This window comes from Durio zibethinus, chromosome 12 (assembly GCF_047325235.1).
Source record: "Durio zibethinus cultivar Kanyao isolate XHJ-2024 chromosome 12, ASM4732523v1, whole genome shotgun sequence".
In the NCBI taxonomy this organism is placed as follows: domain Eukaryota; kingdom Viridiplantae; phylum Streptophyta; class Magnoliopsida; order Malvales; family Malvaceae; genus Durio; species Durio zibethinus.
In genome coordinates, this window is record NC_143173.1 from 19,279,349 (window position 1) to 19,306,285 (window position 26,937).

At 34.9% G+C, this 26,937-nt stretch overlaps 2 protein-coding genes, 1 long non-coding RNA gene and 1 pseudogene across 16 annotated transcripts; 1 reads left to right on the top strand and 3 right to left on the bottom strand.

Annotated features, from left to right (window-relative positions):
* The first annotated feature begins 1,197 nt into the window (after positions 1-1,197).
* LOC111296024 (uncharacterized) lies at positions 1,198-11,704 on the top strand. 4 transcript variants are annotated; one of them, XM_022890024.2, is made up of 21 exons: positions 1,198-1,412; positions 1,496-1,594; positions 1,915-2,066; positions 2,257-2,329; positions 3,197-3,319; positions 3,831-3,939; positions 4,483-4,562; positions 4,754-4,835; positions 5,749-5,888; positions 5,982-6,092; positions 6,235-6,351; positions 6,468-6,557; positions 8,207-8,260; positions 8,426-8,500; positions 8,677-8,752; positions 8,878-8,977; positions 9,071-9,140; positions 9,911-9,984; positions 10,249-10,358; positions 10,514-10,780; positions 11,078-11,704. In XM_022890024.2, exons 1-21 carry the CDS (start codon positions 1,287-1,289, stop codon positions 11,359-11,361), a joined length of 2,412 nt encoding a protein of 803 aa, XP_022745759.1. In that variant the 5' UTR covers positions 1,198-1,286; the 3' UTR covers positions 11,362-11,704. The 4 variants fall into 4 exon arrangements, with proteins under 4 accessions (XP_022745759.1, XP_022745761.1, XP_089597108.1 ...); XM_022890026.2 differs by having other exon boundaries at positions 11,081-11,704; XM_089740982.1 differs by having other exon boundaries at positions 10,523-10,780; positions 11,081-11,704.
* Positions 11,705-12,492: 788 nt separating this feature from the next.
* LOC149515850 (uncharacterized) lies at positions 12,493-13,089 on the bottom strand. Its single transcript, XR_016326062.1, has 3 exons — positions 12,955-13,089; positions 12,725-12,785; positions 12,493-12,618 (listed from the first exon to the last, which is right to left on the bottom strand). It is a non-coding gene; the product is annotated as an uncharacterized LOC149515850 (long non-coding RNA).
* Positions 13,090-13,827: 738 nt separating this feature from the next.
* On the bottom strand, positions 13,828-14,872 carry LOC111297969 (uncharacterized; annotated as a pseudogene). Its single transcript, XR_016326061.1, has 3 exons — positions 14,439-14,872; positions 14,281-14,342; positions 13,828-14,103 (listed from the first exon to the last, which is right to left on the bottom strand). The product of XR_016326061.1 is annotated as an uncharacterized LOC111297969 (transcript).
* A 324-nt stretch (positions 14,873-15,196) lies between these two features.
* On the bottom strand, positions 15,197-22,601 carry LOC111296953 (potassium transporter 2-like). 10 transcript variants are annotated; one of them, XM_089740984.1, is made up of 10 exons: positions 22,263-22,601; positions 20,325-20,387; positions 19,882-20,116; positions 19,555-19,800; positions 19,417-19,470; positions 18,172-18,432; positions 17,537-17,589; positions 17,305-17,422; positions 16,774-17,028; positions 15,197-16,555 (listed from the first exon to the last, which is right to left on the bottom strand). In XM_089740984.1, the coding sequence occupies exons 2-10, from the start codon at positions 20,361-20,363 to the stop codon at positions 15,435-15,437; spliced, it is 2,382 nt and encodes a 793-aa protein (XP_089597110.1). In that variant the 5' UTR covers positions 20,364-20,387; positions 22,263-22,601; the 3' UTR covers positions 15,197-15,434. The 10 variants fall into 10 exon arrangements, with proteins under 10 accessions (XP_089597110.1, XP_022747181.1, XP_022747187.1 ...); XM_022891446.2 differs by lacking the exon at positions 22,263-22,601 and adding an exon at positions 21,388-21,443; XM_022891452.2 differs by lacking the exon at positions 22,263-22,601 and adding an exon at positions 21,388-21,416 and having other exon boundaries at positions 19,882-20,113.
* Between the last annotated feature and the right edge of the window lie 4,336 nt (positions 22,602-26,937).

Sequence of the window (26,937 nt, forward strand, 5' to 3'; positions counted from 1 at the left end):
TCTTATATCTCATGGCATTGGTCCTAGCCTGGTTTTTGTCACTTTATACTATAGTTACTTATGCCATGTTTAATGTATAAAATTATTATTAAATAAATTAAAATAATATTATAAATAAGATTAGATTTATGTTTAAATTGATTACAATTATATATTTATCTCAAAATGTTTATTTTGGTATAGAAATTTTAAAGGGTGGCTTCCTAACACCTTAATTACTAATCAGCTACGTTTATACTGTATAGTTAGAATAGTAAAACTTTGGTCATATGCTTAAATAGGAATGGTTTTTTTATTTTTGGCCAAAAAATAGGAACGGGTTTTCAGATGATAATAACATCTTCCTTTTTAAGTTTGTGTGACAAACTGTTACAAGTTTAAGTATGAAGTTGAAATTAGATGCGTAAATAATTCATTAATATTCGTAAGTTATTTTGATTTGATTCGAATCAAATTTAAATTCGATTTGATTATTATCAAATTAAATTTGAGTTCAAATAATTTAACTTATCGATCAAATCAAATTTGAATATTTTTATACTCGATTTAAATAATTCGTAAGTTTAATCGAATTTTTATATTTTAATATATTTTAATTAATAAAAATATTTTAAATTCGAATTCTAATACAAATAATTAAGTTTTTAATCAACAAAAAATTAAATTTATTTTTATATATTAATTGAGTTTAATCGAATAAACTCGAGTAATTCGATTTTCGTATCGAATCGAGTTTAAATTTAAAAAATAAAATTCGATTGAGTTCAAATTGATACAATATTTTTTGATTGAATTAAATGAATAAAATAATCTTGTAATTGATACTAATGCTAGCTTTTAAAAATATATGCTAGCTATTAATCCAAGCAATTTCATTGTGATTTTGTGATGATACAGCCATTGAAACAACATTGTATTAATATAATGATTTGTTATTTTCAGGGGGATAATAATACGTGTAGGAGTGATCACGTTTTCAATTTGAGATTTATAGGGAACCCAAATCAAAACAAAGAAATTACAAGGAACAAAATAAGAGAAATTTCTTAAATCTTTCGAGAACCTTATGGACTGGACGATAATTGAGCCCATTTGGCCTAGCATGCAGCATTGAGATGGAAGAGAAGCAGGGAGAGAGCGTCGTGAAACCGCGAACCACAGAATCAAAACGATGTCTATTTCCTGAATATTACTATTAGCAATAAAAAAAAAATTGAACCTTTATTCTTTCTTCAGGTCATTCATGGTCATCATCATCATCAGAAGAAGAGGAAGATAAGAAAAAGATGTTCAATTTCTTGAAAGGAGTGGTTGGCGGATCTGGAACAGGGCTCAAGGATCTACCTTACAACATCGGGGGTCCTTACCCTTCCGCTTGGGGCTCTTGGTCTCACTTTCGCGGCACCTCCAACGTTGTATCTTCACTCTTCTTCTTCGGATTCTCCTTTTTCTGCTTTCTATCAAATTAATTCAACCTTAATCACATTGTTTTTAGGATGATGGATCTCCGGTGTCTATATTTTCTCTTTCCGGAAGTAATCCGCAGGACGGTCATTTAGCTGCTGGTCGAAACGGTGTCAAGCGTCTTCGAACTGTAACTGCTTAAACTTATCGCCTGCATTCCAATTGTTTTCTCCATGTTCCGCTATTGCTTTCGCTACTTGCATTCCTAAAATTTGTTACTATTAGTTTCACTATATTTGTTTCATTCAATTCGTGTCTATTTGTAATCTAACTAACAAGATTAGACTTTTTGTTGTTATTTCTTCAAAATTCATATGCTTTCTATACAAAACACATCATTTTGCTTTTCGCCTTTTCTCTTTAGAAGCAAAAAGCTGGTAAAAGTCTCTGTTGTCTTAGAATAGTTGCTGGATTCTGGAACTTGTGATAAGTTTTCTGCTCCTTTTACAGGTGAGGCATCCGAATATCTTGTCATTTCTTCATAGTACTGAGGTTGAAGCTATTGAAGGTTCTGGTACAAAAGTTACCATCTATATTGTCACAGAGCCGGTTATGCCATTGTCAGAGAAGATCAAGGAACTAGGTTTAGAAGGTACACAAAGGTATATCCTCTTAACTATACTTATCCGCAGAATGCATAATATACATTTTAGTTTCTAACATTGGAATTAAATTATGCCCTTTTTGAAATTTATTTTTCCCCTTTTTATGCAATCATACATAGAAGATCGTGAACATTGTTTGTTGCTTAAACCTTAATAATTTTAGATTATGATTTTCTTTTATTGTTAGGGATGAGTATTATGCCTGGGGGCTGCACCAAATAGCTAAAGCTGTTAGCTTTTTAAATAATGACTGCAAACTTGTAAGTATTTCAAACTAGGGTTGCAATTTTAGATCTTTAGTAACTGAAATTTCAAAAATGCTTAGTTATTTAATATTCTAAATGACATCAATTTTGTGACTGTACATTTAGCCTTTATCTGACCTGATTGCTGGTAAAAGTTTCAGTTATTATATATTAACTGATGTTGTCAAGAGATTGAGCAATTTGTATAATGTGCTTAGGGTTAAGCTATTAGTGAATTCGGTCACCCATGCATTTATACACACAGAACCCTGTTTGCAAGGTAATCAAAGGATTTTCTTCTTGCACTTGAATTGATCCTGATCAAGTGAGAGCAATTAGCAGCTGATGTCTCTGGGAAATTGCTCTACATTTAAACTTAGACTGCATATAGTCACAGAATATGATTCTATGGATGTAGCATAAAAGAATCAAATTGTGTGCTTGTAGTTTTTGTTTCCCTTAATATTAATCAAACCAGTCATCATTTTAATATGGACTAATTGTTCCTATTACTATTATTTTTAAATTTTATTTGTTTCTTTGGAATTTCTTTTCACTGTAAATGTTGTACAATTGTTGCATACATAAATACAAAGATGTTGACTGGAATCATGTTGAAATAAATTGCATTTATGGAAACTATGCTTAGTGCCCAGCATGCATGAGAAGAATATGCAAGCCTTTCCGTTTAGTCCACTGCGAATGTAAAGTTTGAATATTATTTGTTTCCATTCAATTGCTTGCACTTGGTTTGAGGTTTTTCTATTGCATGTGTGGGTCATTGATCTAAACTTTATCTGTAGAAGCTGCTGATAAGGCTGGACTTTAATCCACTCTTATCTCTTTCAAGATAACTTTTTTGACTAGCTTTGGATGGTACAGGTTCATGGCAATGTTTGTTTGGCGAGTGTTGTTGTAACACAGAGCTTGGACTGGAAGCTACATGCTTTTGATGTTCTATCTGAGTATGACGGGACCAATGGAACTGCTACAGGACCAATGCTGGTAATGCTATGACATCTATATTATTATGATCTTCAAATTCAAGTAGATATTTTAGTGGAATGATTTCTAAATATCTCCTCTAAGAACAGCCAAGTTCTTTCTCAATAGATTATAGATGATTAGAGACACAACCGTTAAAAGTAACGGATAGACCATATGAAGTGAAGTTGTTTCAGTCCTCCTGCTTAGTTACATTAGTCATTAGATTTTGGCTTTGGAATTATTTTTAGGTATTAAATTCAGGATAATTGCAGCCTATCTAATTTTTCACAGCGTCAACTTTTCACAGGTGAAATGTTTCATTCAATTGTAATACAAAATTTTTATTATGTGCTTGCTATGTTATATATTTTCACTTTGCCGTGGTATGCTATGAAATCCATTCTAGCAGACCTCCCTCTCTCTCTCTCTTTTCCTTCCCAAGACTCTCAAGGTTAACTTTTCAAAATTTTTTTTTTTTTTGAGACTGCCTCTGCATTGTTGAATTTAATTCTGTGTTTGTTTCCATCAGCAATATGAATGGCTTGTTCAATCACAATACAAGCCAATGGAGCTGGCAAAGTCTGACTGGACCATGATCAGAAAATCTCCACCATGGGCTATTGATTCTTGGGGTTTGGGTAAGTTTGTATTGTTGTAATAAATCAGGTGGGTCAATGAGTGAGCACTTAATTTGTGCTAATTCTTTGAGCATCCAGTTCGTATCACATAGATATCTTGGTGTATTTCATTATAATGTTTCATTTGGACCATAGGACGTTTCCTGGCTTGGGTTTTCTTATAAATTTTATGTTCTAGTCGATACTGGCTGTTATTCATGTCTGTTAGACACCAGTATTGACCTGAGTGCTTAGCTTTTGATGTTCATTTGGCTATGCTGCTATGGGGCATTAATTTGCTCGTGGTTATAAGTTGATTTGTTTTAAAATTTCAAAAATCTTTTCAATGGTCTTTCATGTGCACTTTTAATTAAAACAACATTCTGAAAAAGTGTATTCATGTATGCTTGTATCTGTGTATCTTAAGTGCACCAATGAAAAGAAAGATAATAATCATTACCTATCTGTGATTTGGTCATTTTCAGTTGTTTATCTGATAATTTATTTTTGTGTCGTTTTCTATATGATTCTCTATATAAGTGAACATTTTATTTAATTGGATAGGATGTCTTATTTATGAGATTTTCTCCAGCTTGAAGTTGGGAAAAACCGAGGAGCTGCGCAACACTGCTTCTATACCAAAGGTTTGTAGCTCTTGTTATGATGATTACATCCTACATACCAGTTATGTCAAAATGTGTGTAGTGTACTTCAAATTAATGGCTATTACTATCGTTTGCATACCTGAGTGGCTCTTGCATGGTGCTCGTAGGGTGCTCCATTTTGATCCCAAGGTTCTTTTTCATATTAATCTGCCTACTTTCTTGTCTCACAGTCTCTGCTTCCAGATTATCAGCGGCTCTTGAGCTCCATGCCTTCTCGCAGGTTGAATACATCAAAGCTTATAGAAAACAGTGGTAAGTGCCCTTCACTATGAGCCTATTGTAGTTTGCTAGTAGTCTCAGAGGTCTATTAAAGCAGTCTGCTTTATAAGCAGGAGATTTATCTTCCATTCTTGGACCAACTACACCTAATTGTTGACCTCTTTGGAGTGACATGGATGTTCTTTATGCTTGCGACAGAGTATCTATGCTATTTCTTGATTATGTTCTTCTTTTGAGTGGAATGAAGGTTCATTTATTATCCTTGCTGAATTAGTCTGAACCATTTTCATGGGTATGATGGTTTTATTCTATTATTTCTATACTGTGGTACTTTTTGTTTGAGGCTTAATTCTACTTTTTGAGCGACAATTGAAACTTTTTATGAATATATAGCCTTTTAGTTTTGGTTCTTACTATCTTGTGGGAAGCATTGGGAGATAAAAGTGGATAGCAGGTTGATGAAGAAGATATCATAAATGTTCTAAACTCATCCCCCTACCCCAACAAAAAAGAAAAAGGAGACAAATGAAGGTCTGAATTTTAGTTGTGTGAAGTCTTCCTAAATAAGTTGGAGATTGAAGGATTTTGAGTATGGCTGTCTTGGGTGATGATTTGTGGTGATGAATGGAGATGGCACACTTTATTGGAAGTAAAGTTATGTTGGACACTTTCTTCTTAGAAACAGGGATCTTGCAGTTCCTCATGATTGTAATAATTAATTTTTTAATCAGAAGGTTCTGTCTGGAGCTACCTGTTTCATCTGGTGCTTCTGTTTAGTTCTTTTGAAGTCTGCTTTTTGAACTCAATTCCATCTCATATTTTTTCTGTATATATAATCTTTTTTCCATGTTCTTCCACCACCATTGCATTTGTTTCCAAAATTCCTTTTTCCTGTCATGTTTTGGCCTTGTGCTGATACCACATCCTAAAATGCTTTTATTGTCAGAATATTTCCAAAATAAGTTAGTCAACACAATACTTTTTATGGAAATTCTTAGTTTGAAAGACAGCGTTGAGAAGGATACTTTCTTTCACAAACTTCCTAATTTAGTGGAGCAGCTTCCTCGCCAAATTGTGCTGAAGAAGGTACAACTTTGAGATTTGAGTATGATATGTTTGCAATGACCAACTATACATAATTTGATCTGCCAATTTATGATTTCATAATTTGCTTTGCAGTTACTTCCTTTGTTGGCCTCTGCCCTTGAATTTGGTTCTGCTGCTGCCCCTGCTTTGACTGCACTGTTGAAAATGGGTTCTTGGCTTTCAGCTGAAGAATTTGATTTGAAGGTCATACTCCTGTTCTTTTCTTTTTAATTTATCCATATGGTTTTATGTTTGATTTAAAGATAAAAATTGAGTCTGTGTTTAAACATGTAAACTTCTGCATTACTTTTGGCTGCCTGGATAATATCATTGCATCACCTTGCAGGTACTGCCCACAATTGTAAAACTTTTTGCTTCAAATGACAGAGCCATTCGAGTTTCTCTCCTCCAGCATATTGATCAATATGGAGAATCTTTATCAGCTCAAGTTGTTGATGAGCAAGTAAGTATCTACGATGAAGTGACTTTTCTTCTTCCCGCATTCAAGCAGATTTTAGTTGATTCAAACTCCTGATATTATAGCAAATATTAACTTTTGATTTGAATTTTTGTATATAGGTCTACCCCCACATTGCTACTGGATTTGCAGACACGTCTGCATTTCTCCGGGAATTGACTCTTAAGTCGATGCTTGTTTTGGCTCCTAAGGTATGATTATGTTATTCCTGGTAGCAGCCACGTTACTTGGACTTCTATTTGCCCTAACGTACCTGTGTCAATCTCATATTGGACAAATCAAAGTACACACACATTTGTGGCTATGATCCTCTAAATATAAGGAAGAACTCACAAAGAATTGACCATGCTTTGTATTGGGCAAACACCAGCTTCAACACTTGAACCGAAGAGTAGGTAATAACATAGGGTAGCATGACCCTTTTTGGTGATTAGTATTTGTTGTCACGTGCAAGGCATGTGAATACTTGTTTATTTTTAAATAATAATTATATATTAAATATGTAGTTGTATATTGTACACATATTTGAAATTAATAAAATGCATATTGACATGTAAAGTTTGTCTCATGCAAAATATTTCAGATTAACATCAGGTTCATTATGTTTAACGTTAATGTCTAATTAAAACTCTGAAGACAAAGATACTTTAAACAATAATTATATAGTCATATATCGTACAAATAATTGAAATTAATAGAGTGCATGTTCTATGTAAAGTTTGTCTCATATGTATTAAATATACGTTAGATTAACATAAAGTTCATTACTTTTAATGTTTCATTTTTTTTATTTATCAAATAATTTTATTTAATGAAAGTCTTTCAATGGAAGTTAAGGTCTTATTTATAAACTGAATAAATCTTATTAATATTTATAATAAAAAATTAAAATGGCAATTTAGAAATATAATGAACATAGATGTCCATTTTCATCACTTCAAAAGTTTCCGAGCATCCGTGCTTTTATAAAATGTTACAACAGATGTTTCAGACTTTCTACTGTTTGTTGTTTTGAAGTTCCACCATGTTCAGCCTAAGCCTTGAAAATTGAGAATTCTTTCTTAGCTCTTCATCTGTCTTCTAAAGTTTTCATTGTAGTCAAGTCATATCTCTTTGAAGAGATTCTTTCTCATTGCCAGCCATTGATGTAATTCTTTTATGTTATTCTTCTGGACATTGACCTTTTTATTTTAAAAAAAGAAAAGAATGTATATATATTGACATATTGAAGTTACTCTTCTGTTTTTTACAAGCTTGCAATGTTATGCACTTAGTATACAAGGAAATTTGTAAAGTTAATAACTTTTCATGATTTGACTGTAGAGATGGTCAAAAGATGGTTGCAAACAATGTGGAAACGGCTTTCTGTAACTAATTGTTTTCCGTGGAGTGGTTTGGTGTTTTCTGTGGAGTGGTTTGGGACAAAGTAACCGCTACTAAAATTAGGGTCTTTGGATGAGTGTGAATAGAAGAATAGAAAAATTGAGAAATAAATTCCCTATTGTATGCTGATGGTCTTATCAATTTTTGGATGTGAACAAAATTAGTACAACAATGTTTAAGAAGGTCTTATTGTGTGCAAAGTTCAATGGTTTTATTTATGTTGAAAGTGTGTAAGTACAATGGGAGAGAGAAATTTATGAAAAAGGGAAAAAAAAAAGAACTCAAGGTTGAGTCGACATGAGCTTGTGATTTGAATTCCCCTATGTTTGCATGTGCATCTTGCAATCATTTTTCATTCTTCATAACATTGAAGCTTCTCGAAATATTTCTATTTTTTTATGTAGAATTGTGATTGTGAGTCATTGCTAAGTGTTGCTTTGTCTTACTTTTATTGCAGCTTTCACAACGTACTATGTCAGGCACTTTATTGAAGTATCTTTCCAAGTTACAGGTATGCATCACATTTCACAATTAATGTTCTATCATCTATGTTCTTTTCTGGTTATTTTTCAAATTATTACTATTAAGTTTCTCATTTAATTTTTTTGAGTATTTTTTCCTATATTAAAATCATTTTGTTCTTTATGAACTTTTACATTGGGGCAATGCTGGGCAGGTTGATGAAGAGCCTGCGATTAGAACAAATACCACCATATTACTGGGAAACATTGCAAGCTACCTAAACGAAGGGGTTAGTAGAATCTAGGCCAATCCTTCTTGAGTATTTTGAGTTACCTGACATTCTCATCTGAGATATTAGCATTTTGTGACATGATCCTCTTTCTTCAACTCGTCTGTTTCTTGTTAAAGTTTAATTAACTACCTTCTGTTGAAAATTTTCATCTATTGGTTAACCTAAAATTGCAGACGCGAAAGAGAGTTTTGATTAATGCATTTACAGTCCGTGCATTGCGTGATGCTTTCTCTCCTGCCCGAGGAGCAGGTATATGTGTTTATTGCTAGTTCCTCATATTCTTGGTGTTGGAAATGCTTTCTTTGATTTTCAAAGCAATTGTGTTCTTGGTTTTCTAGGTATCATCAAACTAATGTGAAGTTATGTTGTGGCAGGAGTTATGGCTTTGTGTGCCACCAGTTCTTATTATGATGTTACTGAGATTGCAACTCGGATTCTTCCAAATATCGTTGTACTTACCATTGATCCTGACAGGTTATGTTATTGTTGAACGGTTTATTTATTGTTGTCTTTTTATTGCTATCTCTCAGTGTACATGAAGAATGTGCTCTCTTGTCTTTTAAACAGTGATGTAAAGTCAAAGGCATTTCAAGCAGTTGATCAATTTTTACAGATAGTGAGGCAATATAATGAGAAGGTGAGCTTTAAGATGCTATTTCCTCTCATCTAGCTTTAAGATGCTTTTTCCAGTGAATTTAGGCAAATGTGAACTGACTGTAGTTTTGTTGCTATCAAGCACAGAATTAAATGATATTCCTATATCATACATTTATCTTTAATAAATTATGCTCCTCCATCATACGTATATCTTTAGCTTTCACTTGTTTTCTTGATCAGCATTCTAATAAATTTAGCTTAAAATTCCCATCCTTAATGAAACAGTTTCAGCACTTGGTTTGTAGATTTTAAGCAGTAAATCATGATTTGAACCTGGCTAAAACTTCTTGATATCTGGTGTTGCTATAAATCGATGCAGCTGCATACATCCTAGAATTTTTTAATTATAATTTTATGGCCTTCATGTTTCAACCATTTGCTGGCAATCAGTGTCTGGCCATGTTTGGTTGGTAACATTGTATTAGATGTATTTCAAGCATGCAGGCAACATGTAGTTAATTACGTCTACCTTTATTCAAAATATATCCTGTTGCTTTTAGGTGCTTATCTCTCATCTTTATATTATTCTTTATCTTATGTGTTAGTGTGGATGTTTTGATTCAGCTAATACTGAAGGCATATCTAACATTATGGTATTAGTATCATTATCTATATTGAACTATAATATCTTTATACATGGGTAAAAATTTTGAAATCTGAACATTAATGGGATGTTTTAAGAAAAATTTTCTATTGTCTATGGTATGGTATTTTGTTATGCTGATGCTTTTTCACTCTGGTTATTTACAGAGTAATGCTGGAGATATCGCTGGTGCTGCAAGTTTAGGGATCTCATCAATGCCTGGGAATGCTAGTTTACTGGGGTAAGTTGAGAATTTTTCTGGTAGGAGGGTCATATTGATTGCTATCCTGCTACGAGAGGGACCACATGTAAACAGTGACCATAAAAACTTTATATTTCAATTTGTCGTCCTAAAGGTGTATTAAATCTTCTAGGCTCGCTTAATTAGTTAAATGATTTATAAACACATGTCTAAAAAATTTTGTAGCCACTTGATAGGTTATGTTGGTTCCTTTTGCCAAGGGTATAGTTTCGGGTGTTGATTGCTAAGTTTCTGACTTTGCAGATGGGCCATGAGCTCCTTGACTCTTAAAGGTAAACCTTCTGATCAAACTCCACTTGCTGCAGCTAATTCTGTCACACTTGCAACTACCACAACCTCTACAGCCAGCTCAGGTATTTCTTGCAATTACTTATAAGAATTGGTACTTATTTTTTGGAAATGAAGTTAATACCATGCTGCACTTTTGGTCTTTATTTTTGCCTGATTATATGTGGTTTTGTTCATTCAAAATTCCATCTCTAATGTTGGTTCTCTGTGACTGTCTTAGGACTAATAGAAACTCTAAGTACAGCACCAGTCCACTGTGTAAGTTCCGGTACAGACTTTGCTGATCAATCCATGCCTGCGTCCCCTACTTCAACTGATGGCTGGGGAGAAATTGAAAATGGTATTCATGAAGAACAGGACAGTGACAAAGATGGATGGGATGATATTGAACCCCTTGAAGAGCCAAAGCCGTCTCCAGCCCTGGAAAATATTCAGGCAGCTCAGAGGCGTCCTGTGTCACTACCAGTTTCACAGCCTAAACCACAAGGTAGTATTATTGTCCATTCTATAGTGAAATTTAGGAGTCAAGTTTCTAGTCTTAATGTTAATGGTCCAAGACCAGAAAAAATTGACAAAAATAACTGTAGATGATCTGGATTGCACTGAATCAGAAATCTGTGTCATTATTTAAATAGTGGGCTTTTTTTATGTACATATAGTTTTATTGGTCATCTTTTCTCATGTATATTGGTCCTTAAGTCTTTCTAGATACTTGTTTAATAAGATATTTGGGACATTTAGAAGATGTATGTTTTGAGTGATTCTTTTTGTTTCTTTGCTTTAGCAGCTACAAGTTTGCGACCAAAAAGTACAGCGAAGGTGACGGAAGACAAAGATGATGACTTGTGGGGTTCTATAGCTGCTCCTCCTCCAAAATCTTCTTCAAAACCATTGAATGTTAAAACAGGTGGAGCAGTTGATGATGATGATCCTTGGGCAGCTATTGCAGCTCCCCCTCCTACAACCAAGGCCAAGCCTTTGTCAGCAGTAAGAGGCATAGGAACTAAACCTGCTGCTCTCAAATTGGGTGCACAGAGGATAAACCGGACATCCTCATCTGGGATGTAAATTACACGCAAAAGAACACAGATGAAGGAAAAAAAAGATCAGGTCTTGTATATTTTCCCATCTGGTGACCGGTTTCACATTAAAATTTCATGAATCTTTGTCACCAAGTTGTATGTGCCACTTTGCTCTGGTATATCATTTGATTTGTAATGTCATTCTTGCTTTCACAAAATCTTGCCTTCTTTTTTCACTTTTATTATAAAGGAATCTGGCCTTTGGAAGACTGGTATGCAGTTTTGATCTTGTATTAGGTAAGGAATTATAACAGAGGTTGTAAACGAATCTTAGGTGTATTCCTTTCTAAGAATAATGGAAAATTCTCTGATATATCAGTTTCTGTTAACTTTTTCGTACCAATTAAATTTGTGGCTCTAAGCTAGGGTTTAATTTTGTTCAACAATTCTCCTTAATATTTGCACTTTTGTGTGCCATGAATGTCTGTTGTTGTAGCTTGAAGTACCAATTGTCTTTTGTACTGTAATGCCAGGGTCAAAACGCAAACAGCTGAGTCTGCAATTCATTCTCGCTCTTGCTGTCGCATCATTTCATTCACATTTTTGTCATTATCAATTGTTAGTTACCAAACCGGGTCTCAGCTGAAAGTTGTAATCAAAAGCTTACAATTACAGGGCCTGAAAATCAGATGATGTAAAAAGGTAAAATCCCCATGGTAAAACGAGGAGTCGAGGAAAATCAGAAATTGGAGTGCATTAGGTAGCCCCACATTCTTAATGTTTCTGAAGCCCACGCAGGGAGGTAGGAAGGAAATTGCATATTTTAGTTTTATGCAAAGCTCAGCTTCTTTTCACATCAGCTGCTGCATTCATATGCATTCCATTGATTCTATTTTCACAAGAAGGCTCAACTTGCCAGGAATTAGATACATGAAGTTAGATAATTCGAATGATATTTACATGAGAGACAAGGCAAGAGTGGTGGTGGGCCACAATCATATCCCAGAGACTCAAATGTGCTATTTTGGTTTGCCAAGCATAACATCTTTAAAAGTTAACACTTTTGCTAATACAGAACTTTCGGCAAGCTGCTTTTCATGACCTTCGGGGCATGAAAAGAACAAAAATTGCTTATGATTAACAAGTATCAAGCTAACCCCTTAGTATTTCCGACTTGGTGATTTCGATTATTTGAGCCTCCCCCTCCTCAAGCTTCTCCAATTCCTTCACCATTTGCCAATGTGCCAATGACAGACTGGTTTCTCCAAAACTTGAGGATACCAGGCGGGCCATTGTTAACCATCTGCAAATCATAAGAGTTTTATTTTTGTTTAATGCTACATCGAGAATAGAATAGAATAGAATAGAATGCTAATATAGCATATTATTACCATAACTCTCTTTCTTACCAGCTAAAATCTCGACTGCCCAAGCTCCGATCTGCTTGTCTTGCTGCAACCAAGTCATCTTCTACCACCCATGAGTAAACATCCATGAGAAAAAGGAATTATAAATACATCAAGACCTCCCTTCGAAATATAAAACTTTCTAAAATGTAGAGGCGCTGCAAGTGTTCAGCCAGCAATTGCACATTGGAGAATAACATGTTATAAGAAATCAAAGTCAATCTAATCCATACCTTTTGCATTTCTGACCCAATGGATCGCGGTAATGATCTAATAGTAGCCAAGTACCATCTCCATGCTTCCAGTGCTTCTGCGACTGGTATTTCGGAGGATTCGAGATAAGAAGGCTGAAAAGGAACTACTACATCAGCAGGAATAATGTTAGATTTCCCTTCAGAGAATAAAGCTAGCTGTAGAACTCCAGGAATCAATCTGCAACATTAACAATGTGAAGATATCATTAAATACGGAGTAATTGATGTTTGCTAGTTGCTTCCAATTGATTGAAGGCAGTAACATTCCCTAGTTACAGGAATATGAATAAGGATACCTACTTGCTTGATAATCCTTTTTGGGGGCCAGAGAGGCAGTATTTAGACATTTCAGTGTGAGAGGTACGCAATGCGTGAATGGTAGAAGGTTTTTTTGACAGCTTGGCTAAGTTCAGTGCCAAACACAGACACTTTCTTTGCTTAAACCTATTAGATTTAGTGACAGCTTCCTCATAGCAGTTGTCAAAGCTTATACTGTACATCATGAACTTCTACAAGAGTAAAGCATGTCAAGCTACAAAAACCTTTACCATACAACAATGGAAATTCAACATTTCAAGTAGTTTAGTTTGCTTTGTTTTGTTTCGTTTGGTTTGTTTATTTTTACATTAGCCAAAATTAATAAAAAAATATAATTTGATTGGTTTGAATATTTTCTGTTTTCCAATTTAATAAATAAAATCTCTCGTGTAAATGCAATGTAAAAGGTTACGATTTACAAGCTATGTCCTGCTAATTGCAATTTTGAACAACAAAAAGGTGAAGCAATCCAAAGTTTTATTGTTTTATCCTTAATAAGGAATGGATTGATAAAAAAAAAAACAAAGACTTTTCCATCTATAGAATGTGTCAACACATCCAACTTATGTATGAATAACTATAAAATAAAATCTCATTACAAACTATAACCTATAATATATATATATATATATATATATAATCATCTTGAGAATAATCTAGTGGAGAAGTTTCCAGAGTTAGACTTGTCCAAGCATGCTACATGAATATATCTTCCAAGCTTGTCTCTTTGCCTTGCCTCACCCCCTGTATCTTTCTTGCACACCTTGCATGTTTTGTCTACCCATCCTTCTTCCGCATATTCTCTATCCACTGCCCAGTGTTTAAAATAGATAAGTACAAAGAAAAAAAAAAGAATAAAAAGCTCAGAATTTGTGATGGTACTGTTGAATGAAGCAATGCATTTGGCTGACTAATTAATCTGATCACTTTAAGAATCTTTCAAAGCTACACATTTTCATATTTATACCAAGAGAAATATTTGCATACCCTCAATATAGGATTTGAAGAAATCCTTGTATGTCCCTCCAATTTTCCTTCTCAGAGCCCCATTGTACAACAAATCCCATGCAGTTATACTGGCTATGAAACAAAAATATTATTGATTAATTTTGCAGAGAATAATTAAAAAGAAAGTCCTATTAATTACCTGTTCCCTTGACATTCTCCCACCAGTCCTGGTGGCTTCTTTAGCCTCCTCCAGAAGCTCAGCATCCTTTACAGACCTAACTTGAGAGAAAACAAGGGCCTCTGTTACACTGCTAAACATAGATTGCTTGCTCTTTTTGGGCTCTTCTTTCTCACCATTCTGTTGTTTAGCTGACACTCTAAAAGTTAGAGCTCCAAGTACTGAATCTATGGGTGCAAACATGCTGTGGAAGTCCAACATGTGGAGGGCTACTGTTTTGTGAAGGTGACAAAGGAAGAGTCCTCAGTCCCATGGTTGCTTCCTTTGGCATAGAAGTTGGCAACCACCTACCAATGCTCTCCTTGAGCGGACTGCTTTGTTTACACTTGGGTCAAACATATATAACATATGAAACCACAAATATCTTCACAAAAATTTTATGGTCAGTAGAAAACCAAGTTTTTTTGTTTTATATGTTAGTTCTGCTACATATATGTCTTCTTCTGCTACCATTTGGAGGAAAACAAGGAAAGATTTGCACCTTTAGGACAACTTTAAGCAAATTAATATTCCCCCAAGGATAAGTAAGGTTCGCAAGTTCTGATTTCAGAACTCCAGATATCTGATTCAATAATCCCGCTCCATCCGCAAGTAATTAATCAATGTGATGAACAAAATTTTCTGAAGGATTTTGTTAATATCCACCAATGTAAATAGACTGATTGAAGTAAGATTTTCACTAAATTTACATGATAGTAGTAGCTAAGGAAATATAGATTGATGAGACACCACATTTGGTAAGATGTAATTGCAAGTTGTCAAGACTCTGACATGCAATTTGAGAATGATGCAAGACTTCTACACTCTCGTAATACTAAATTCATTTCTCTATTGCATCAGACACATATATATGAAAGCAGGTGAAACTCACTTAAACAAGTTAATCTACAGGTACGCCTCTTTTACTTCATCTTTATATGACACAAAGCTACAAAAACAACTTTACGTGAGAAGCTTACACCACATAAACCATGCCAACCTCTAACAAAGACACTGGTGGCACCTTAAGTACCACATCTGGTCCCCTGCAATTCCTTCTCAAGAAATTGTACCCAAAATTAATGGCCAATCTCTTTAAAATAGAAGATCCTTGCTTTGCTCGAACATGTGAGTGACCTAAAATGAATGCAGTCCCGGCTTCTTGGGCTGCCAACAGATCTTCTAGCTCTTCTCGTAACTGCATCTCCATACCAGTCCGCACATCAGATTCGGAGTTATCATCAATGGCAAATCTAACTCTTCTTTCAACAGCACGCACAGGCTCCATCTCGATGACATCTGTTACACTATTTTCTGTTGAGAATCTAACAGATACACTTGCTGGTTGCTCACTTTCCTCAATCTCATAAGGTGGTGTGCAAGAAAATGACACCGTTCCAATCACAGCTAATCGACATTCACTTGATGATTCATTAGAGTGGGAAGCATCATCCTCAGTACAGGAATTGGTGTGCTGGCTTCGATGCCAATCATAGCGGATGAAATCAGCCAATCTTGCAACTAGTTCCGATTCAAAAGAATCAACATCCTGGTGTACATCTCGGTACCCATAACGAACAATGCACCTATAAGACCGATGAGAGTCAGGACCCACACGGCCTACAAGATAACGCTCAGCCGGGGGCACAAAAGGGACAGGTACTGATTTCACACACACAAAGACCAGGACACGGTGGAACGCAGGAAGATTGGTGACAAAACGAGAAAAGTTAGCAGGGATTCCTGAGGTGAGATCAGTAAAAACTAAGCCGATACCCGGCACTCGAGCAATTCCTAAGCTTGGACCCAATGCTAAAAGCCACTCTAGCGATACCTTATTGTGGACATCAAATTCATATTTCTTGATGGTAGCGTAATGCCATACAAACATGATTGTCATGAGGAAAAGGGCCAAGAGAATAGGGAGCCAAGCACCTTCTGTGAACTTGGTGAGTGAAGCTGAAAAGTAAAGCAACTCAATAGAACCAAAGAAAAGAAGAAAGAAAAGAGCTATAATAGGGGGTTTGTGCCAACAGAGGATAATAACCAGGGAAGTGAGGCTTGTCGTCACCAACATCACTGTCATCACTGCCAATCCTGAAACAAAAATGAACAAAATTGTAATGCATCAAACCTATCTATTTCTTCTAACATAAAAAGATCTTCGTCAAACCATTTTCTGCTGAAGTTTGATAAAGAGGTAGAGGCCTCGAGGGCCCATTGAGTAATCTTCATGGATTTCATGTTGGGAAGGAAATGGTTTTTAATTATATCTTAGGAAATCATTATCTGGGACACACGAAATTTCACCTTACCTGACGCATTTCCCATGTGTTTTGTGTCTCTAAATCCAATGGTCACAGCAATGCAGAGGATCATGAGCACCCAATTGATTTCAGGGATATAAATCTGGCCATGTATCTTGTCAGAGGTGTGTATAACCTTGACTCTAGGAAAACAACCAAGTGATTGGCTCTGATTGATAATTGAGAATGTTCCACTAATGATTGCTTGGCTTCCCACAACAGAAGCGAGAATTGCTACTATTAGCACAGGCCATCTCACACTTTCTGTACACAACATCATTAAGCAATCAACTCTATTTGTCTACAAACCATGCATGAATTCAGATATGTATGCAACAGAGTGATATTGCAATCCTTTTTAAGCTAGGTAGAAATGACACATCCAACCACTGTTTTATCTTTTGAATTTTTCTTAGCCCTTGGGGAAAAAGGGATAGGTTGGGGGTTTGGATGCTCAGACTTGAAATCTACATGTCCCTATTCATCAGTCAGCTTCCGACCATTTTTCTTGGTTTTGAAAACAGATGATGAGGAATATACCTGGAACTGAGACATAGAAACTAATCTGGTAACTCGTATTATGATGTTGAGATAAGTAAGCAGCTTGGCCCATATATGCCAATATAAGGGCTGGATAAACCAGAAAGGTAAAAGCAGTCTGCGGCAAGACAAAGGTTAAATTTCGTTGTAGTAGCCAGCTTTGAACTAACATGAATACGTAAGGCATTAAAACCAAATCAAAACTTAGAAGACGATTAATGTTAAGAGTTACCTGAATTGCAGCATAAGAGAAGTGACCAAGATCAGCAAACATTGCCTCCGAGCCTGCATTGATAATCAAGCATAATATTGGCATTCGCTGGTTGTCAGTTGTTACAATGAACCAAACTTAAGGTTATGGTATTACTTATCCATATCGATCAAGTTTCAACATGACTTTCAGATGGTCTACCAATGACTTGGATTGAAGACTAAAAATAAATGGATATGGTACAGAATTCTTTTTATCCAAATCCAAAGAAATTGTGGCTAGTATAATGGCCTTGCAAATTAGATCATGCGAAATGTTCAGCTCAAAATAATGGGAAAGCGTGTCCTGCCTTGAGTATTATGTGAGCAAAACTTTCAAATGTTACAACCTAGCCAGATGAGATTACGAAGGACATGGATATTCACTAGCAGGTTAACTCTAGGTAGCTCCACTTAGCCAAAAGATTTGATCTAGTATTGTCAGATAATGATCTTGTCACGACCATGAACCAACCTTAAACACAGAAAAAATCAACTTATGCCCCAGCACAGATTCTTTTGAGTAAGGAGATTACATTGAACCTATCAACAGCAAAGTGGACAAATGACACAATGCAACAAGAAATTTTACCATATGTATGCATGTTCCAAACTCACCTGTTATGCAGAGCAGTATGCCTCCCAAAGACATCCATCCACCTTTTCTTGTCTTCTTCAAGAACTTGAACATGTAATATGGAGAAAGAGCTTGATAGACATGCGGATTCCAGTGGATTATATTATATAAGCCAAGGGCACTGATACATAATAGCCATGTTAACACAATTGGAGCAAAGAAAAATCCGACCCGATGAGTACCATAGTGCTGAAGTGCAAAAAGACACACCAAAATGAAGCAAGTGATCGGAATAACTGCATCTGCAAATGAGGAAAGGAATTTCAGATGAAAAGGTAGCAAATTAGAGCAACGATAGGAATTAATTATGAATATGTCTAAACTAAATATAGCTACACATAAAAATAATTATTTTTTTGTTTTTTGAAACTGGCATGTAATGGAAGAAAAACAAGACCTTAGGATGGAAGAAAGTAAAAGACTAAATAATGTAGCTTATCTTTTAAAAGCCAACTTTGAAACAAAATGCTATGTTAATTAGTGTGGAAATCAGCCCCCATAGTACTGAAATAGATTGTGTGCTCAAGCATGAAGCTAGCCAAAATATTAAATCAACCATTCTGATGAAATGACAAAGGAGTGAATGTCTTATCCGGAAAACAATTTATGAATAGAATCATGTTTTCTTTCCACCTTAAGTATTGCAAATTCTGTATAAAAATACGACCATGTACACAATTCCTTCCAGGACTCTCATAACTTCAATATTTTCTTTGTTCTCTTACTTTATTTCGAAACACTTAAAAAAGCAACATTTGCCCCTCCATCAATCTCGAAAACCATAGCATTCCTAAAACAGAATGAAAGAGGAGTGGATAAGACCACAAGCAACGACAGGATATGGTAATTCCAGACCACAACTTGCTGTTAAATGGTCCCTGCAGGCCGACTGGCTTGTCTTTCATTAACTACATGAGAATAACAAGTGGATCTCCCTATCTATTTATCACTTGAAATGACACGAAGGAAGCACCAAGCTACTCCTTTAACTAATATAAATTGACCTATTTTGCTTAAATTCACAATGTCAACTTTGCTTACAAGGATAACCACAGTTCAAATCAAAGAAAGTAATTATGCGAAACAGCAAACACCATAAACCTAACACCTCACTCCTCTCTCCCAGGTTCTTTATCTGTCTCCCCAACAATGAACATGAACATTAGAGACTTCAATACGATTTAAATATGAGCACAAAATCTAAAATAGCAAGCTGAGGGGCTTACACTGGTGATGTTCGTTGGACATGGATAACTCGAGGCCAGACACAGCAGAGAAAACTACATATCCAAGAATATATTAATTAGTCGGTGACTGAGAAAAATCAGTTCCAAATTTAAGCAACTGACTGCCAAGAGGTTTACCAGAAATTGCTGGAGTGAGAACCCCATCTCCAATTACCATACAAGTACCAAGGAGAACCAAGGATAATAAAGCAGTGTGCAAGACCTTATGCTTCTCAAGGTACATTTTTACTCTTGAGCTGCTCTTTTTCTCTGGTGGGTGCTCAAGTTTATATGTAGAGAGTGCTTCATCAGCAACCTGTTTGTTGGGCAGAAGACTAACTTTTGCATGTCGGCATATCAGAGAATACAATGCAAAAGTACCTCCTGTAAAAATCAAAATCATGAATAAAAGGTTTCGATTTAATGGCTAAATGATATGCACAACACAATTGTTAAAATGCTTACCCTCTCCATTGTCATCTGCTCGAAGAACCACAAACACATACTTGAATAAGGGGACTAAAGTAAGAGTCCAGAAGACAAAGGATAGAACACCATAAATCTCTTCATTTGTCTCTGAATGTTGAATATCTTCAGCAAATGTGCTTTTATAGACATAAAGAGGGGAAGTACTCAGGTCTCCATAAACTACACCAAGGCTTTGGTATGCTAAAAGCAATGCGGTTTTCCAAGAATTCTTCTGTAACAAAATACCAGATTAGGCAACTCTCCTTGAAGTCAGCTAAGTTATTGAAACCATACCATGTAATTCAATTGATATAGTCATAAATCCTCCTACCATGTAATCTAAGTCTACCTATATCAAAAAACAAAAACTAAATGACCTATAACTTGGAATGGTTGATGGATATATGCATTTTTAAAATATAAAAGTTAAATACACAAACCTTTGAAGTATCCAAGGACTTCCCATACTGAAGATCCATGATAATTATGCCTCAATATTCAGCCTGAGTTTATTGCAAATGAACACAATTAGCTGCAGATTAAAACTGAAACAACATTCCAAATTTAAGTGGCGCAATCCATGACCATGAATTTGAAAGAAATAAAAAAAAAATTAAACCAATGGAATTTGAAGATGATATTTCCAAGGATATCCACGCAAATCCCTACTTTACACACCAGCAAATACAGGAGATAAAAAGCACGTCACATTCACCCACATGGCTTCCATACCTCTATAACATCCCTCACCAAACTCTTAGAAAACTATGTGCATCTTTAAAAATCTCACATAAAGGAAGAGAACAGGGAGCCAAGTTACACCCCAGATTCCAATTAGTACAAAATAAATGGAACCTTCGAAGGGATTGAAGCTCAACTACACTAGAATTATACAGCAGAATTCTTAAATACAGAAGGGCCCTCATTTTTTTACTTTGCATTTCTTTTATAGAAAAATACATTCTTTTTCCATTTTTTTTATTCTTTTTCTTTTTCTGGTCAATGAAAAGTGAAAGAAACTGATACTTCACTGTTCCTTAGTTTTCAATAAAAAGGCCAAACTTTGAACTCTCAGACAGTATTATCACATAAAGGACACAGGAGGAGAAGATAAAAACAAGCAGGAAAAACCAATGTACATCTAGCTGTAACATAAAACATATATATACACGCAAATGCAAAAGAGTTTTCAACCAGTATTTTTCTAGAAGGGAAAGAGAAGAGAACAAAATAAGAGCATCTTGAGTGATGGCAACGAGAAAGCACGATCACTTGATTCAACGACAGTTACATTTACAAAAGACTATATAATAGTATATATCACACCAACAACCAAACAGGTGCCCACGGAAATAAAGCTGATTTGAAGGACCATTTTTTCATGAGCTTATCAATATCACAATGTATTTACAATACCCCAAAAGACCACAACTTTCTTTTTCTCAAGTTCCTACCTAACTTAAAGATCCAAAAACTAAAAAAAAAAAAAAAAAAAAAACCTACCAAACTTAAGCAAACCTTTCATTTTGTTTTGCGTGATAAAGCTGGGAAACTGTTTTTTGGCAGATAAAAAGCAAGGTAAAGTTGCTCTTATTATTATTTTCTTTTAAAGTAATGGGGTTTGGTAGTAACTTAAAAGCAAATGAAAGAAACCAAAGCCAATTTGCCTCCCCCCATTAGATCATTCAGAAATGGAACAGTAAATTACAAATGAGGACTATAGGTATCTGATGATTGATGGGGCATTGGGCAGCCCATGTGATTCAGAGAAGCCCCACAAGACAATCCAAATGCACTAACTCACTACTAGTCTTTCCTAACCCTTTTTATTACAGCATCAAAATCAAAGTCATCACTGCTCAGCTTTTTTTTTTTTTTCCTTTCTGTTTTGAGACTCCTAGGTGGGACTACCCTTTTGCTGACCCACTTTTCAGAGAAGCCCCCCAAGACAATCCAAATGCACTAACTCACCACTAGTCTTTCCTAACCCTTTTTATTACAGCATCAAAATCAAAGTCATCACTGCTCAGCTTTTTTTTTTTTTCCTTTCTGTTTTGAGACACCTAGGTGGGACTACCCTTTTGCAGACCCACTTTGTCTATATCAACATTTTAGGCTAAAACAGCCTTTGGATTGCATCATCTCCCATCTTGCTACTGGGTCTACCCTTTACGATTGGCTGACTCCCTATTTTTCATCAATATTAAACTTCATTCTGGAAACAGCTGTAGGACCTCCCACAGATGACAGATATAACACCATTAATCCAACCCATAACAAAACATAAAAAAAAAAAAAATCCTAACTTTGCTGAACCCCCCTCCCCCCCCTTGAACCTTTATTGAAACAAATAACTTAGTAGATATAGAGAAACTTACTCGAGTCTATCTTCTTTTCTTCTGGCAAATCAATGGCCACCAAATGGAAAGCTTGTTGCATTTAGCTCTATAGTCTAGACAAGCTCGGAACTTTTATTATAGTAGCCGATATATAAGAAAGGCCTATAACTATAAGAATGTGAAATGGTTTGATTTTTATGAAAGTAATGTTAGCAAGGAGTGGCTGTTTTGGATCGATTTGAAGGTTAAATGAAAAGATCAGAAGCTGTTAAAAATGTGTAGCAACCGACAATAGCAAATGTTGTTCTGTAAAAGGGTATAACACTTGGTATAAGAAAAGGAAATGGGAAGAGATTAGAGAACGTGGTGAGAAGCTACAGAGATATTTGATTCTGTGAAAATGGATTGGTAAAGGAGCATGCTTTCACTGTTTCACGTGAGCGGGAATATTGGCACTTAACAAATATAGCCTTTGGACTTTGGTCCTTTCCTTGTCATGTTCACTTCAAATGTAACTCCATGAGTACACAAGAGCCATCTGAACTGAATGACAGGAATGTTCTTTTTTTTTTTTCTTGCTTTCTTCATTTCATCCTATGATAAAATACTGTCCAGATTATAATCCAGGCCTCAGTTCTAGAGCATTAAACTTTCATTTTTTGGTGACGTATGACCCTATGCCGATCAATGCAAACTTCACACTATAATCAATTTCAAGCATGAAGAAAACTATAATATAGAATTTTCATTTAGAAAAATCAAGTAAAAGAAATAAATTCACGATTACATTAGATAATCTGATTAAGAAACTGTTGATTTTTCCTTCTCACATATATATGTTCTGTCCCCAATACCCGCTCCCCGTCACAGTAGAGTTTGATGCATTGTAGTATGATTTATACCAACAGATCTGAGGGTTTGAAGTCACATTCACAATTTGAAAGCAACAACTTAGCAGCCATTTATAGTGGGGTTGAGAAAGTGCATGCTGATGAGAGAAGCTTTGCCAGCAGGTTGGCTTTGGCACTTGGGGTAGGTTTAGACTAAAAGCAAAAGTTAAAAGCTAAAGGTGGTGTTCAATTCCAAATTGAGCACAAGTTTTGACAAATTTGAGATCAAAATAATTGATCAATGGCATTCTCATTGGTAGGTGAAACATGGTTCTCACTCAGTTTCAAATTACCTTATTTTTCCATTTGTAAATGGAATTTCTTTCTTGATATTAAGGTAAAAACAATCTTATAGCAAATAAGGGCATGAACTTGGGCTTAAGTTTTTCCTTTTTTCTAATAAAATGAAATTTATGGTTGGACTCTTTGAACAGTATTTCAACTCAAACTAATAATGTAATCAATGGAGAAACCTATCGCACCAACTCTCAAAATAAACTGAGAAAAGTTGGAATGACTTATTTATAATATGATAAACAGAAGAGCCATAGGATAAAATGCAATGCCAAAGACAAACCTAAAGAGTTTAAACCTTCCAGCTTCCAAAAGAAACTATGTCTAATTATTACTCTCTAGATTTCTCTACAGCTATAATTGGCATTGATTATTGCAACCACATATTCATGACCCATATGTTTACTACTAGCATTTGTACCAACAAAAGTAACCTTCCCTACAAGCAATGCAACTTGATTTTATGAAGTATCTTTCTTCAGATCAATTGCAAATCATGAATTTCAATTTTGCTACATGGCAAAATCCCTTAAATGTGGTAGGGTGTATGCCATGACAGGCAACATCAAACAGCCTGGACATGTTGGTGTGGGACTATGGAATCTGGACAAATGTCTGGGGTTTTTCCATTTTGGAATTCCTCCTCCCTTGTTTTCAAATCTAAAGGGTGTTGGACTGTCCAAATTGCATGATCAAATCAAAACTTGAAGCCCAAATTGAAAATATTGTCCAGTTTTGAGCAGGCAAAGCATCAAGCCCAAACTTCTTAATTCATTACAAGGAATTGGGAAATGGGAAGTTGCCTTCCCTATGCATGAATATGATCATACTACCAGCTTCTTGCTTTAATGAAATTTTTCTATAGTAGATAGCAAAGCATAGGGATTTGAGATGTGATAATTCTTTCCGACAAATCTCACAATCTCTTGAGAATAGCTTCCCACATTGTTTTATGCTCAATCCTGTTCCCAAGCCACAATTTGTCTACTCTCCAGCCTGCATTAGTCGAGTGACTGCATACATAGTTGGAGTTAACTTTCACCTACCATCCCAGAGAAAAGAAAGTTAACTCACAAATGATAAAATTGGATTTCAATATTTCATCCTCTGAAAATGAGGTAACAACCATTAAGCCAAATCGTACAGAATTAATCTTCATCTACCTTAAACTTTGTAATGCTAAATCAAATAAAAAGAAAATAGCCATATATTCTAAATATATTTAAAGGTTATTCACAAGTTCATAGATACTAGAAAGAGATGCCATGATAATAACTTTGCTAACTAAACTTGATCACCAATTTATTCAAGTAATTATGAGTGCTAACTGCTAATCTGGCCGGTAATCTATTCTCAAGTTCAAACTTGTTTCTAGATAGATATATATTACTCTATTTAGCTCAGTACACTTTTCCATGGCTTACAATGGAAAATTGGTGAGCTAGCTTTGTTTGGGCCATGGGGAATAATTTGCAGAAACCAAACCTTAATAATTGTAAAAAGTAAGCATGTGCATCCCTTTGTCTAAAAAAGCAATATAGGAGAATCTTAACTTATCAATGAAAAGAATTGGACCATTGAAACATTCCTTGGCTTGGTGCCCAAACCTATCATGCAAAACCAGGGGAAAAGGACTTGGTAACCTTTCCTTGATTTGTTACTTAAATCAGAGTGTCAAAATCATTGTTCTATTCTGTTTTCAAAACCACATCACTTTCCACCAGAATCACAAGTACAACTAAACTAAGCCACTGTCATTACAATCTATATATTCCATTCATTTACCTCGTATTACATAAATTTATTCACTATAAAGCATTCAAATACAATAGTATATATTTCATAACCAAAAAAAAAAAAGCACGGAAGTATATATTTCATATACAAACAAACAACACACATATATATAGCTGAATTAGAAGAGAAACTATGGGGAAGAAAGACAAGACAACAACAACCAACTAGAGATGGGAGTCTAACTGATATCATCGCTTCAGTGACCGGCTCCTGGGCTTGGAACATCACCTTGCCTTCTGTAGAAATCATTGTAATCATAATCACCAGGTCGTGGAACATATCCTGAATAATCTTGCATGTCTAAAAGCTTTCTTGCTCTTGTTAATTCCATCTGGCATGCAGGATCACAACTCCAGCTAAACCTGCTGCAGGTAGCCACCTGCCCTTGAAACATAATGGAAAATAGAAGCAGTCCCGCAAAAAGCTGCAGAAAACTGGGCTTCATGAGCTCCCTCTTTGCCATTTCACAAACTGATCAATATTGCATTAAGCAGAACAATTTTGAAGAAAGTTAAGATATAGCCATCTAAATAATTTATAAGGGCACTTGCTTGGTGCCTTGGTGGCATCATGATTATAAATTATAATCATGATTATAAAATAGTATTATAAAATAGTGTTGTTAGATTCATAAAAAGTAGGGCCAGAACATGGAATTGAAAAAGTAGGCAAATTGATCACTTTTTTTTTTTTTGGTAATAAGAAATCAAAGTTATGAATTTATTTATGAGAAGAAGATTACAGATGCTACTATCATATTCATGAGCACTTGCTGTGTTTGACCAAAGCATATCCATCAGCTGATCTGCACCAAGTTCAGCTCACTGTTGACAAATGCGTTACATGAGAAAAGGAAATGTCTTAATATTGTCTGCCGATAATAACATGTGTATTTTAAAAGAGCACAATATACATTTATATATATAATTAAACATTCAATTTGAAACCAATTAATAATATATAAAATAATAATAATTTAAATATAAAATCGCTAAATATTAATAATAAAAAACAAAGGCCTATTAAAGATGATTTTCATTTGATAATTAGTGCCACGGCAATCGACAAAATGGGATCAAACTGCCGAGGCGTGACTGACAAGACCAATCATAATCTCTTTCGCTTATGTCTCTTTATAGCGGTGGTGCTTGAGTTCTCAAGGCAATCAAATGGCTGTAAGACATTCTTTTTCATTAACTGACAGAGCTAGGCAGTTGATTTGGCAAAGCTTATTATATAGCTTGTCCCTTGTTGTTACAACAGCAACAATAATATTAGGATATAATCAAACACCCATTAAAAAGCACAGGGAAGATTTTCATTAAAAGAAATATGCATTGTAATTGGCTTTAAAGAAAGTAGGTAGGAAAAGAAAATTAATAAGATATATATAGTAAATCAATAAATGATTGATTTAATTAATTAAGGTTCGTTCTTATCGACTTAGAGATCTTATACTCAAATTTTGTCAATGATTATTTTAAGCTATCAGATATGATACATATTATTCTGACATGAAAACTAAATAATTTATCTATCTCAATTTTTTTTTTTAAAAATACATATTGTAAGACAAAAAAAAAGTGACTAGTATAATGAAATAATATAATACTCCATAAATTTGCATGCCCATTTAAAAAAAAAAAAAAGAAAGAAAAAATTGGCATTGTAATTAATTATATACCTTTTGGAAGTGTGCCTTTACTAAGAGGATAAGATGACAGAAAGCATAT